This window comes from Hyla sarda, chromosome 8 (assembly GCF_029499605.1).
Source record: "Hyla sarda isolate aHylSar1 chromosome 8, aHylSar1.hap1, whole genome shotgun sequence".
NCBI classification, from domain to species: Eukaryota; Metazoa; Chordata; class Amphibia; order Anura; family Hylidae; genus Hyla; species Hyla sarda.
Genome location: NC_079196.1, coordinates 96,018,956 through 96,034,171, shown reverse-complemented (window position 1 = coordinate 96,034,171; position 15,216 = coordinate 96,018,956). Strand labels below are relative to the sequence as shown.

The 15,216-nt window shown below is 42.2% G+C and overlaps 1 protein-coding gene across 1 annotated transcript; it reads right to left on the bottom strand.

Moving 5' to 3' along the window:
• Positions 1-5,341: 5,341 nt before the first annotated feature.
• DBR1 (debranching RNA lariats 1) lies at positions 5,342-15,191 on the bottom strand. The gene is made up of 9 exons (XM_056535314.1): positions 15,047-15,191; positions 12,934-13,190; positions 11,757-11,881; positions 11,042-11,122; positions 10,217-10,302; positions 9,079-9,303; positions 8,823-8,903; positions 8,587-8,732; positions 5,342-6,332 (listed from the first exon to the last, which is right to left on the bottom strand). The coding sequence occupies exons 2-9, from the start codon at positions 13,128-13,130 to the stop codon at positions 5,681-5,683; spliced, it is 1,593 nt and encodes a 530-aa protein (XP_056391289.1). The 5' UTR covers positions 13,131-13,190; positions 15,047-15,191; the 3' UTR covers positions 5,342-5,680.
• Positions 15,192-15,216: the final 25 nt, after the last annotated feature.

Here is a 15,216-nt window from a genome sequence, read left to right as displayed (position 1 = left end):
CTGCCAAAACCCTAGTAGCCAAGCATTGGAAGAGGACTCTCCCCCCTCCTGAGTCAGAATTGTCAGCGCGTATCTGAGAGATGCGTTCCTTGGAATTCTTGACTGCTTCTCTCAACAATTCTATCCCCTTATTTCTTTCGGTCTGGGAGCCCTGGGATCGTTATACTGATAGGCAACCGCCTTGATATTCCTCTCTGTTATTTTCTCTCCTCCTCCCCCCCTCTTCCTTCTCTTTCTCTATCCGATTTCTTTTTTTGTACCTTTTGTGGTTGTTCTATGTTGTACTTGTGTGTTGTTGCTTGTCTTCCCTTCCCCAATCCCCTCCTTTTTTGTCAGTGGACTTTGTCGTCTTGTTATTTGTGTTTGGTGGGTTGTAGTACGTGGTTGCCCGTGTATATGAGTCCCATACGTTTTATGTTATGCCCATGGTAGCATCATGGCTTTGTGCCGGAGGCTTACTTTAGTTAGTCTAGGGTATCGTTATGTGCCTCGGCAGTTTTTTGTTAGGGTCTGATCCCTGTTCTGCTACTTGTTGCTGGGCCTCGGCCCTGGTACTGTTCTTAATTCCCGCGACAGGCGTTGGGCCTGGCTGCCGTGATGTTTCTTACTTACTTTGCTTTTGTATTACTGTAACTGCAAAACTTCTTAATAAAAATTACAGTAAAAAAAAAAAAAAAAAGAAATATGTATGTATAATTTTTTTTATTTTAGATCATGTATTTTAAACAGAATATATGTTTCAAAATATCTACATGCATCTATATCTAACGATATAAGTATACACCCACACATATCCTGTGGGTGTAAGATGTAAATAAATAAAATATATATAAATTAATAAGTGTGTGTGTGTATATATATATATATATATATATATATATAAATTATAATAGTTAATAGAATAAATTTATTGTACCAAATGAATTCATAAATATATTAATTACTGAAATGTATTATCTGAGAAATAAATTATTCAGAATTATGTATCATGAAATAATAGGTAGTAGTTAGTTAGTATTTTAATTGGACTCAGAGAAAGGACGCGCGTCTGAGGAGAATGACTGCGCGAACCAGCTGGGGCAGGAAATACCTCAGGGATGCGGTGTGGACAGTGTATGAGGTATTTAGATGAATAGAGGATAGTGGTGACATAGGTGATATAGATATATCTATAAGGAAATAGTATAAGAGAAAGAAAATAAGGAAAATGAAATGTAGTAATGCATTAGATATATGAATTAGAGATATGAATATAATGTGGTGACCAATGGACTGAAATGTACATAAATACTGTATTAAAACAACCAGAATATATGGCTATATATAATATATTAGGGTAAAATTAAATTAAAATAAATGGAAACAATATATATGGAATAATGAAAAATTGTTATGAGGTATGAAATTTGTACTTATCTCTAGCTATAGCAGCTAAGAAAGAGGAGAAGCCTATCCTGATGAGCCATTATATCTATTCAGACTATACCATTGTTAACCGAACACTAGATATTAGTTAACACCTGTTAAACTTTTTTCTTGGAATATATTATTAACCCTTTGTTTGCTGCTATAGAAAACAGTAAAGAATAGCATAATGTGAGTCTCCTGGATTGTAATAAAATTTATATTTTCTCTAGCGGAAAAAAAAAAAGGGCACTCTAAGGCTGCATTCAGATGTCGTTTTAGCAATACGGTTCCCATATCAGGTTTTCTGTAAAAGAAAAAAAAAAAACACGTGTCAAAACCGGACCGAACCATATACCGTATTTATCGGCGTATAACACGCACTTTTTAGGCAAAATTTTTTAGCCTAAAGTCTGTGTGCGTGTTATACGCCGATACACCCCCAGGAAAGGCAGGGGGAGAGAGGCCGTCGCTGCCCACTTCTCTCCCCCTGCCTTTCCTGGGGTCTAGAGCGCTGCTGTCGGCCCTTCTCACCCCCTGGCTATCGGCGCCGCTGCCCGTTCTGTCCCCCTGACTATCGGTGCCGGCACCCCATTGCCGGCGCCGACAGCCAGGGGGAGAGAAGGGGCAGCGGCACCCATTGCCGGCGCCGCTGCCCCCTTGCCTCCCCCCATCCCCGGTGGCATAATTACCTGAGTCGGGTCCGCGCTGCTGCAGGCCTCCGGCGTGCGTCCCCGGCGTCGTTGCTATGCGCTGAACGGCGCGGCGCATGACGTCAGTGCGCCGCGCCGTGCATAGCAACGACGCAGGGGACGCACGCCGGAGGCCTGCAGCTGCGCGGACCCGACTCAGGTATTTATGCCACCGGGGATGGGAGGAGGCAATGAGTGCCGCTGCCCCTTCTCTCCCCCTGGCTATCGGCGCCGGCAATGAGGCGCCGGCACCGATAGTCAGGGGGACAGAACGGGCAGCGGCGCCGATAGCCAGGGGGAGAGAAGGGCCGGCAGCAGGGCTCTAGACCCCAGGAAAGGCAGGGGGAGAGAAGCGAGCAGCGACGGCCTCTCTCCCCCTGCCTTTCCTGGGGGTATATCGGGGTATACACGTGCACACACGCACCCTCATTTTACCATGGATATTTGTGTAAAAAAACTTTTTTTTACCCAAATATCCTTGGTAAAATGAGGGTGCGTGTTATAGGCTGGTGCGTGGTATACCCCGATAAATACGGTATACCTCTGTATGGTTTTAAACCGTATATGGTTTGAAAATGGATGTCTGGTTGCATACTGTTTAATGTTTTTTGGAAAAAAAGAAAGAGAAAAAAAAAAATACGGTTTTAGGTTAATCCTTGATTAACCCCTTAAGGACTCAGACCATTTTGGCCTTAAGGACTCAGACAATTTAATTTTTACGTTTTAATTTTTTCCTCCTCGCCTTCAAAAAATCATAACTCTTTTATATTTTCATCCACAGACTAGTATGAGGGCTTGTTTTTTGCGCGACCAGTTGTCCTTTGTAATGACATCACTCATTATATCATAAAATGTATGGCGCAACCAAAAAACACTTTTTGTGGGGAAATTAAAACGAAAAACGCAATTTTGCTAATTTTGGAAGGTTTTGTTTTCACGCCGTACAATTTATGGTAAAAATGACATGTGTTCTTTATTCTGAGGGTCAATACGATTAAAATGATACCCATTATTATATACTTTTATATTATTGTTGCGCTTAAAAAAAAATCACAAACTTTTTAACCAAATTAGTACGTTTATAATCCCTTTATTTTGATGACCTCTAGCTTTTTTATTTTTCCGTATAAGTGGCGGTATGGGGGCTCATTTTTTACGCCATGATCTGTACTTTTTTTTGATACCACATTTGCATATAAAAAACTTAATATATTTTTTATAATTTTTTTTAAAATAAAATGTATTAAAAAAGTAGGAATTTTGTACTTTTATTTTTTTTCGTTCACCGTACGGGATCATTAACATTTTATTTTAATAGTTCGGACATTTACGCACGCGGCGATACCAAATATGCCTATAAAAAATGTTTTTTACGCTTTTTGGGGGTAAAATAGGAAAAAACGGACGTTTTACTTTTTTATTGGGGGAGGGGATTTTTCACTTTTTTTTTTACTTTTACTTTTACATTTTTTTTTACACTTGAATAGTCCCCATAGGGGACTATTCATAGCAATACCATGATTGCTAATACTGATCTGTTCTATGTATAGGACATAGAACAGATCAGTATTATCGGTCATCTCCTGCTCTGGTCTGCTCGATCACAGACCAGAGCAGGAGACGCCGGGAGCCGCACGGAGGAAGGAGAGGGGACCTCCGTGCGGCGTTATGAATGATCGGATCCCCGCAGCAGCGCTGCGGGCGATCCGATCGTTCATTTAAATCGCGAACTGCCGCAGATGCCGGGATCTGTATTGATCCCGGCACCTGAGGGGTTAATGGCGGACGCCCGCGAGATCGCGGGCGTCGGTCATTGCCGGCGGGTCCCTGGCTGCGATCAGCAGCCGGGATCAGCCGCGCATGACACGGGCATCGCTCCGATGCCCGCGGTTATGCTTAGGACGTAAATGTACGTCCTGGTGCGTTAAGTACCACCTCACCAGGACGTACATTTACGTCCTGCGTCCTTAAGGGGTTAAAGTTCTTCTTGTTCTATTGTGCATGTGCAAACCGGATGGAACCGTACACACATACAGTTCTGTACGGTTCCCATTGACCACCATTTAAAAAAATTATACAGGTTGTATCTGGTTTTTCACCCGGACATAAAACAGTTGTAGACTACAGTTTTGTGTACGGGAAAAACTGATAAAACCGTAAATGGTGCAAAACGTACACAACCAGATGCTACTTTTGGCATACGGTTTTCAATGACATGTCTATACATAGTTTTTACACTGAAACCGGATACGGGAACAATATTGCGCATAGTCATAGTACTCTTGGCCAAAGCCTTTGCTGAGACAAAGTACAGGTAACACGGACAGGACAAGCATGAGGAGGGCAGAAGAGAGTAATAGACTGACTCACTTTCTACTACTGTATATACTCTAGTATAAGCAGAGTTTTTCAGCACGATTTTTTTGTGCTGAAAACGCTCCCCTCAGCTTATACTCGAGTGAACTCTCTGCCTGTCAATCCCTTCCCAGTGGTCTTCAACCTGCGGACCGCCAGATGTTGCAAAACTACAACTCCCAGCATGCCCGGACAGCCATCAGCTATCTAGGCATGCTGGGAGTTTGTTTTGAAACCTCTGGAGGTCCGCAGGTTGAAGACCACTGCGGCCTTCATCATCCAGACCCCCTTTAGTTTTCTACTCACCTCCCCTCGGTGAGAAGGAAGGGTGAGCTGGTCCGGGCCATCTAGGCTTCAGGGACCGTCCGGTGGGGAGGGTTAGTCGTTCCGGGCTGTCCATTTTCACCAGGAGGCCCTCTTCTCCGCTCCGGCCCCGGACTAGTGATGTTGCCTTGACGACGATGCACAGGGACGTTCATGCGCAGGTACGTCTGCTGCGCATGGACGTCCCTGTGCGTCATAGTCAAGGCATTTGGGGGGCAGAACAGCACTCGCGGGTCACATATGATTGGTTCCCCGATGTGGGGACAGCGCAGCGCTGGGCTGATTCATTCATTCCCAAGGGGGGGGGGGGCCCCCAACCGGTATTGCGGTATGGGTTAAAATTCTTCTTGTGCATCACAAAAATTTCAGTATTTGTTATGAACGGTATACCGCCCAGCCTTAGTGAGCCTCACCCTTTATTTTTAGAAATAAGTATGAGCTTTGATGTAGGAGTCTGAGTTCACCAATGACATATCTGATGATTCTGACTGTACAACACAGCAGCATAATACTTATACTAAAGTCCGTAAATCATATAAGAAATAAATACACAAAAACCAATTTAAAAGAGTCCTGGTTTATTTTTTCTTAAATTAATTTCTGCCCATAAACCTTAAGAAAACTATAAAAATGTTAATTAAAACGTATACTTTATACACTGGAAACATGTCATTTTACAGGACTGTATTTTTTAAGGGGAATGAGATGGGCACATTTAACTGAAATATAAAATATTTAAAAAGTAAACAAACCTCATGCCAGACATATTTCCATAATGAACAAATTAATATTAAACACATTAAAATATTTTTTAAGCCTGGAAAACCCCTTTTCCAGCTGGTGGCATGACAGTTTGGTAAATTTATAAGTAGATGCAATAGTTCATATTATGCACCCCAGAGGATTTACTCATCATCTTCATCTTTAGCTGTGTAAATGGCTTGATTCCGTCTCTTAATTTTCACGCTGCCTCGTCCGTTCTCATCACTTAACCTCTTGAGTTGCCTCTCTGGGTTCTTTCCTTCTCCTTCGGTCTGACTGCTTTCTGACCGTTCTAGCTCATCATTGGTTGAATCCATCGCTTCGTCTGATGAGACAGCCATTGAGTCGGGAAGTGCTTGAATGTTAGAGAAATTAATGGATAAGTCTGGGGTATGTTCTGGAGAGGGCTCTACAGACTGTATAGAGTTATCTTCTTCATCCTCATCATCCTCCAGAGTGATCTCATCTGGGTTAATTGAAGAAGAGAGGATGGAAGTATCAGTGCTGTATTCACTGGGATCTTCCACAGAACCACTGCTGTCATCTTCTGCCGCATCAAATTCTCCACCTTCATCATCATTTTGACGGACCTTGGCATTGATGTCAATAATTCCAAAGCGGGCACAGAACTCTGTAGTCTGTGGATTAACTACATGGGATGGCAACCTCTTGTGCTGAGGATTATTTGGGTTATAACATGGTAGAGTGGCACTAAAGTTCTGTGGAATATTGAGATCATTGCCTAAATCATTAAGGATTTCTTGTTTCATTTGTTCAGTGGCGCTGTAATCCCACCTACAATAGAAAAAAATTTAAGATTAGTGTTATGTAATAGTCTGCAGTATTTTTATTTTTTTTGCAACTAAAATTTCATCAGTACAGACAGTGACAGAAAAATAAAGATTAGCATAAAAATTAGATTTAACAATAGATAACTTTTAAAGGTTATTTGGAGTATTCATCAGTACAACAAGACATTTGCAGGTTGGTATACACACTTTGCTCCTGTTCCTCACCCCCAATACACCTGGGTAGGAGAATGGTATTTTGAGCCAAAGCAATGTGCATGTTGGCCAAGTTCTCAATAGAGCTGGACCATGTTTTTTTCAGGACACTTGTGATCAATATACAGTATTAGGGGATACATAAATTACCTATTTCAGCCCACTGCGCCAAAGTAGGAACCTCAGGTGCCTTCAAAGACATAACTATTTTTCATATGCAAAACAGTAAAACTCCAAAGAAAAGATGTTTAGAATTACCAAACTAGATCATTTTCTGATCGTGTTTAATATATTTATTTTCTTTTTTTTTTCAATAGGATCCAATAAATCATGTGTAAGGCCTCCTCATGATTTACACTGATCCAGAATATGTTGTCACTGCATTTATATGTACAGTATCTACATACAGCCTCCAGGAAAAGTGGAAATGACAAGTGAAGTGGCATGGTGCCTTTAGGTACAATGTATATACAGGAAAAGTGGAGCAGAATATTTGTATATACAGTATGTCATACACCCTTACATTTTTTGAAATAAATTATAGCTCATTATGTGACACTGAAGAATTGTCCCCTCAAAACAACAATACACACAAAATACCTTGGCAACAAAAGTGAGTAACTGAGTACATCCCTATTTTGTGTGGCCACCATTATTTTTCAGCACTGCTTTAAGCCTCTTTTTCATGGAGATCACCAAAGCTTCACAGGTTGCCACTGGAGTCCTCTTCCACTCCTCCATGATAACATCACAGAGATGGAGGATGTTAGAGACCTTGAGCTCCCCCACCTTCTGTATTAGGATGCCCCACAGATGCTCAATAGAGTTTAGGTCAGAAGACATTCTTGGGCAGTCCATTACCTTTACCCTCAGCTTCTTTAACAAGGCAGCGGTCTTAAAGCTGTGTTTGGGGTTGTAATCATGTTGGAATAATGCTCTGCTTCAGTATGTCACAGTACATCTTGTCACTCCTGGTTTCCTCAATGAACTGTAGCTTCCCAGTGCCAGCAACACTTTCACCACGATGCTTGGCTGAGGGCAAGATACACTTGTCTTTGTACTTCTCACCTGGTTTTAGCAACACATGCTTACCACTACCTGTACCAAGTAAGTTTATCTTGGTCTCATCAGACCACAGGGCATGGTCCCACTAATCCATGGCCTTAGTCGCTTGTCTTCAGAAAACTGTTTGCAGGCTTTCTTGTGCTTCATCTTTAGATGAGGCTTCCTTCTGGGAGGACAGCCATGCAAACCAATTGGATGCAGTGTGCAGCGTATGGTCTGAGCATTGACAAGCTGATATCACCCTCACTCTCCACACACACACACACACACACACACACACACACACACACACACACACACACACACACACACACACACACACTTCAACCTCTGCAGCAAGGCTGGCAGCACTCATGTCTATTTCTCAAAGACAGCCTCTGGATAGGATGCTGAGCATGTGCACTCAACTTCTTTAGTTGATCATGGAGAGGCCTGTTCCATTTGTAACCACTGCATGGTATTGCCCACCATGCTGCAGATGAGTTTTAGAGTCTTTGCATTCTTCTGAGACATTGTAACACTAATAACTAATTGGGCCCAGTTAGGACATTTCCACTGTACTCACAGGTACTGGGGTATACTCCCTTCTGTTGCCAAGGTTTAGACAATGGCTGTGTGTTGAGTTATTTTTAAGGGGACAGTAACAAAGCAGTTATACAAGCTGTGCACTCACTACTTTACATTGTAGCAGAGTCATTTCTTCAGTGTGGTCACATGAAAATATATAATAAAATAGGGTGTACTCATGTGAGATACTGTAATACAGGAAAAGGTATTCTGCAACACTTTTTCCCGTATATATACTGTTCATAAAAGGTACTATGCCACCATGCTAGTCATCTCCACTTTAGCTGGAGGCTGTATGTTGGACCATTGTCCATTAAAAAATTTTTTTTGCTATATATGTTTACTTTGAACGAATATCATGATAGTCATGTATACTAAAAACAACATAAAGACATTTTAAATGTGAAATTCACCTGCTGTGTAGACCATTGTTTTCCGGCATATTCCATGTATTTGATGTAAGATTTAGGAGGTCTTTGGTTGCTTTGAGAACCGACAGCCATTCTAGGTCATACTGTAGTTGTTCTGGCTTACTTGGATCATGCTCCACCTCAATAATCTTGGTAAAAGAAAAATACCATTCAATAAGCTTGACAGCAGATATAAATGACAACAATATTGCAGCCAGACTACAGTAAATCATTCTCACCTGGAGAAATTCTCGACGTGGTAGGCATTTATCAAGTGCCAAGAATTTTGTTGCTTTAGGTAACTTGCCTTCTTCTTTATTCTATAAAAAAAATTAATATAAAACTGGTTAAATATCACAGAACCTCTTGGGTAAATCTCATAATATTTGTGCACTAAAACTACTACATATAATCCTGCTTGGAAAGGAGGGTAAAAACAACCTTGTAAATCAACACAAGCAAGGACTAAGACAATAAAAGTGTGTCTGTTCTTACCGGATGTTGCATAAAAGCAGCAAACTTGACATGGAGGTGAGCAGAAAACCAGTATGAGGGCTGGAGATAGTGGAGGAGCTCGCTGGCTGCCGGGCTGCCAAGGATGTTGCTCTCTACCTCTTGTGTGAAGAACTCCTTTTTCTTTAACAGCTGTTTCTTATTACCATAATGATAGATGCCACGGGGCCAGTCGTGGGACAGAAACACATCCATAGGATCTTTTAGCTGCAAATGTTAGGTTATAACCGATAAGATTATCAGCATTTACTAGGCTGCCTTTTTAGGTTATTATCTACTGTATATACAATATATTCCTGATAATGGAAATCCAACTATCACAGTTACATTACATGTAACTATATGATATTTGTATTTTCATTATCAGGGCCAGTTGTTCATTAAAAGGGTATTTTGACTTCTATTTTCTTATCCCATAACAACATAATAGGGAATAAGGGTCAGCTCGTAGGGGGTCTGACCACAGGGGCCCTTGGTGATCTCTAGAATGGTCTTTGTTATAATTGGGGCAGCGAGTCATGCTCAATTGATTTTCTGTAGGAACTGCTGAAGGTAGCTGAGCGTTGTACTTGGCTATCTTCAGTGGCTCCATAGACAATGAATGGAGCTGTGGTGTTTGTGGGAATCACTGCTCTATTCATAATAAAGACCCAGGGCTAGGTTCTAGAGATTGTGGGGATCCCAGTCATCAGTAGATAGTGGTCTGTGTATCGGTGATAAGTAAATGTAACTTGGAATACCCCTTTAAGCAGCACAAGATACAGATGGAAAATCCAGACTTCACCTTAAACTATTTTTTTTTCCATGCAAGTCACTCAATCTGTTGATCAATATATAGGTAGTAGGGGGGGCTGAACCCAGTGACTCCCACATTTATTAGAGAGGAAGAAGAAAAAAGAAAAAAAAAAAAAAAAAAAGGTCCAAAGTGGAGCCGAGCACACAGCTGCATCTAGATGTACAGTAGTGTCCAGAAATTGTTCTTCTGATCTTTGGGTTAGACCCCAATACATTACACACTCATGGCCTGTTATCAGCAGTGTATGTGCCCCGAATGCATCTTTAACTTCTTGCAAATTTGAGGTAGACCTTGGGAGGGAGAATAGCAGTACTGTCTGCCTACCTGTTTAAGTTTAAAGACCTCTATGTTCCTCACATGATATGCACTTCTAATTGTATCTTTCGTGTATGGAGGGTGTTCAAAATGACCTAAAGAAATTGCACAGGAGAAATGTTATTGTAATGTATGTACTGTACAAAAAGGATGAAAGCTACAAATCAGTCTACAGCTTAAAAGTAAAAAAAAAAAAAATTATTGTACATTGTAAGTGTCGAACAAGATTTCTTTCTGATAATTTTTTTGTCTTGCCTCCTAACCTGGTTAAAGATAAATCAATAGGGCAGATCTAGCCACAACTCTATAAAGCTGTAAGAAATCTGCTTGAAGATGAGATTTAGAGCTATAGTAGGGGCCATTAAAAAGGTTTTCTTTATTTCCTACAAAAGGAAAGTCATATCTGGTTGGACCCTCAACAATTAGACACTCATCACCTATTCTGTGAATTGGTGATGTCTAACCTTTGCGGGAAAACCCCTTTAATAACCATTAGTACTTCTCCTCATAGGACTCGTTTATAGAACACGGTGAAAGAAGGAGGAATAAAGAGTGTCTTTGAGGCTGTGTCCACATTAGCTTAAAACTGACATATTGGAGGACATGTGGGCCTGCCTCCAAACCTTACTACATACACACAGGGCTGTGGCGGGGTACCCCTCAGTGTGAGACAGACTGTGGGCCTGATGATCCAGACTGTCCCAAAACATGGACTTCCATCTATGATATCTATATGCTCTAGCAATGATGCAAGTAGATTGTTCTTGGCAACAAAAGGGGTTAATAAGCTCTTAAAGTCACATGTAGCCATCTCTATTATAATTACATACTCACCTTTTCTATAATCATGGGGCTTAAAAATTCCAGAAATTCCTCCAATTCTCACGCCACGATAATTCACAACACCAGCATATCCTGAAAAAAATAAAATAGATTAACATTTAGCTATCAAACTTAACAGCTGACACTACATGAATACTAAATACCCATTAATGGTAGGGTCACAAGAAGCGCATTTGCAGCATATTTCATGATGAGCTATGAGCAGACACGCATGGCTACCCGCCGCAGCTCTGTGTGTATGCAGTAAGGTTTGGAGGCAGGCCCACACATCAGTCACATTGGTGCGCTGGCCTGCCTCCAAACCTTACTGCATACACACAGGGCTGTGGCAGGGTAGACCGTGCGTGTGACCCTACCCTTAAGCCAAGTATTAAAAAGGTATTCTAATAACTAACATTCTTGGCATGATATCTGATCTAACAGGTCAATAAGGGTACAACAGATGCATTGAATAAAGCAGACCCACTGGGATTACACCCACTCCGCATCATTCATGACCCGGATCAGACACAATATTGCCCCTTCATTCTAGGTATCAGGGCCAGTCCTGTTGGTCGAAGAAACACCAAGAAACAGACTATAACATCTATCAATATGTCTTCAATGTTAGCGGTCAAAAAGTAGCCAGAGCCCCTTTCTCTTTAAAACATAATGCATTCAGGAATCATCTAATGATTTTGGAGTTAGTGTAAAATGCTATACGTACCCATGTAGTATATATTAGGTGCAACCCATCCACCATAGGGTAATTCCTGGAGGTGATTTGAAGCCTCATGATTTCCTCCAATGAAGATTGTGAGTATTGGAGCTTGTTTCTCACCAGAATAATACCTAAAAAACAACAATATATTAATATATATATATATATATATATATATATATATATATATATATATACACACATACTTTCTATAGAACTGTAAATACCTTCATCAGTTACTATCCAGAGTGCACCTTACAGTCTAATCCTTCTCTCAAACAGGTAGATAACTTTGCCCTTGAGCATTGTTTCCCAACCACTGTGCAGAGCTACAACACCCAGCATGTCCCAACAGCTGAAGGCTGTCCAGGAAGGCTGGAAGTTATAGTTTTGCAACAGCTGGAAGCACAGTGGTTGGGGAACATTACCTTGAGTGCATGTTTTTAAACCAATGGAAACCCATGCAAACATGGGGAGAACATGCAAATCCCATGCGAATATTGTCTCTGGTTTATATTAAACCCTGAAACACTAGGGTAACCATGCTAACCACTCAATGGTTTACGTAACTGTATCTTATCTAGGTCTTTATGCTCCATGTACCTTAACAGTTTTACACAGTTTTCCCCTTTGGCATGCTGTGACAAATGTCATGGCATGCTGTGACTTAAAGGAGATTTTCAGTGCTGAAAAACTTATCCCCTATCCTAAGGATAAGGGATAAGTTTCAGATCGCAGGGGGCCGACCGCTGGGGCCCCCACGTGATCTCTTGTGTAGTGCCCCGGCTCGCTGACCAGATAGCGGGTGTCGACCACTGCACAAAGCTGTGGCTGACACGCCCCTTCAATACAGCGCTATGGCAGAGCCGGAGATTGCCAAAAGGCAGCGCTCCGGCTCTGCCATAGAGTTGTCTTGAGGGGGTGTGTCAGCAGCCGCTTCGTGAGGTGGTCAACACGCCCCCTTTCCTGCGGGCTGCCGAGGCCCCGTACAGGAGATTGCAGGGGCCCCAGCGGTCAGACCCCCCGCGATCTGAAACTTATCCCCTATCCTTAGGATAAGTTTTTCAGCACTGGACTACTACTCCTTTAAAGGTTCTATGATGTACATTTATGTCAGGGTGCGGCACAGGAGTAGGACCTCTGCTACTTCTATTTCAGTATTAGGTTTGTGATGTGGCCTTACTTGTAAAATGTCTGCATCTGGCGGTATTTTGGAGGCACAGCCATGCATTTCATGTCCCCCTCATTCCTCACTGCTTGAAAGTCTCCGCAGCAAAGCAAGAGATCTACTTTAGTGTTGTCTTTCTTCTCCAGGAACTGGATGGTCTCATAGATCTTATCAAGTTCCCCATGGCAGCAACCCTCCACTGCGATCTTCATGGCTGTTGTTTATAGTTCCAATACTGTGCTCAGAGTATATAGGTTTCCTCAAACTGCCATCTGTCCACACAGAAATAGAAAGTTACTTACGTCATACACACACACACACACACACACACACACACAAGGGATCGTCCGATATTGATTATTTTTTTTAGGGCCGATACTCTGTGGACTTTAAGGCCGATAACTTATACTGACATTCTGGTGTAAGTTATCGGCTATTTCAGCACACCCCCCTGACGCCGCCACTCGCTTCTCTCCCCCTGCCGGTCCTAAGTCCAACCACCGCACCCCCAACGCACCGGCCAGAGACCGCCGCCCCATTGCCTCCCCCATCCCCGGTTTTATAATTACCTGTTCCCGGGGTCCACGCTACTTCTGGCTCCAGCGGCGTCCTGAGCTGTCACTGTGCACACTGACGATGTCGCGTTGAGGACGTCACTCGTCATTGCGCACCGCAGCGCACAGCATAACGCAGGACGCAGCAGAAGCCAGAAGTAGTGCGGATCCCGGGAACAGGTCATTATAAAACCGGGGATGGGGGGGGGGGAGGAAATGGGGAAGCGGCGACGGTCTCTGGCCGGATTATGGCCAAGGTAATTGTCGATACGGATAACGTCCAAAATCGTGAATATTGGCCAAACCGATACATATACACACACATATTAGAGATAGATAGATAGATATAGATATATATATATATATATATATATATCTCTATCTATCTCTACACACACTTAACCAAATATACATACAATAAATAACCGCACAAATGTTACAGGGCCCACGCTATAGAGTTTATCCCAAGACAAAAGGTTACCTCATCTACACAATGGAGACAAGTAGATAATCAGCAAGTCTCTGACAGTTTTGACCCCAATGGAGCAAAAAATAAAATAAATAAATAATAAAGAGGGGGGGAGGCGCTTGGTCAGTTGCCACCGATCCAGTCCAAGTCTATGGAATTATCCAACATTGTTCAGCGCTCAGAAACCTTTTTAATTCGCATAGACAGTGAATGGAGTGATGGTTAAACATGTGCACTGTGCCTGCATTAACTCAGGGGACAACTGACCGCTGTTCTCATGACTGTTTGTGGGTCCCAGTGGTCGGACACCAACAGGTCAGCTAGTTATAACACCTAGGTAAACCCTTAAAATGTCTATAGGGGAGATCAAAACCTGTGCAGAGGAAATGTTGACCAGTGATCTGATTGGTTACTATGGGCAACTGGTCAACTTTTCCTCTGCACAGGTTTTGATAAATCTCCCCCATTTTTTCATATATGGTATATTTGGAGCAGACATTTCAGTGCCTACCCTATAAACCTAAATGGAATTGGTAAAAATCCATACGCAGATGGGCAGACTTCTACTACAAACCCAGCACACACAAACATATCCTTACAGCTAATATTTATACATCCACAGTGGCAAAAAATAATATTAGGAACAGTCAGCGATCTTGTTGACAGTCATTAAATGTAAGAAAACAACTTATTTCCAACATCACCATAGAGAGCCCAGCGTAAAGACTACAAATCCCATAATGCAAATCTCCAAAGCAGCAGATGCTGTCAGCTCTGAAGCCTGCAGAAGTGTGAATGCAGCACTAGGCTATAACACAGGCCTACCACAAGAACGTAGTCCGAGGACAAGATAAGTCATGCCATATACTTACCAGAGATTATATATATATATATATATATATATATATATATATATATATATATATATATATACTAAGCCTACACTGGGGTCCATACATCAGAATACACCCCCACATTGTACACATCAGAGCTCCACAACCTATGGCTGCCCAGCTATCTACAACTCCCAGCATGTCCTGACAGATAAAATACGGGGAGCACTGCTATACCTTGTGTAAACCACCGCGCACACCGATCCTCTTACCTGATCCCGACACGATCGCTCCAGGCACTGAATGCTGTACGGCGCATGCGCGGCCTCTGGACCATAGCAGGAAGTTGTAGTTGTGGGGCGTGCGCGCTGACGTCACGACAAAGGCGTATCCGCTTTCACTTCCTCACGCTTGATTGGCTACGAAGAAATGTGTTTCTGTT

Excerpts from the sequence above, each read along its gene's own strand:
- DBR1 (XM_056535314.1), bottom strand. The coding sequence starts at position 13,130 with ATGAAGATCGCAGTGGAGGGTTGCTGCCATGGGGAACTTGATAAGATC. Across the intron at positions 10,303-11,041 it reads GCCCCATGATTATAGAAAAG|GTCATTTTGAACACCCTCCA; the intron begins GTGAGTATGTAA and ends CAATTTCTTTAG. Across the intron at positions 6,333-8,586 it reads AACAATGGTCTACACAGCAG|GTGGGATTACAGCGCCACTG; the intron begins GTGAATTTCACA and ends TTTCTATTGTAG.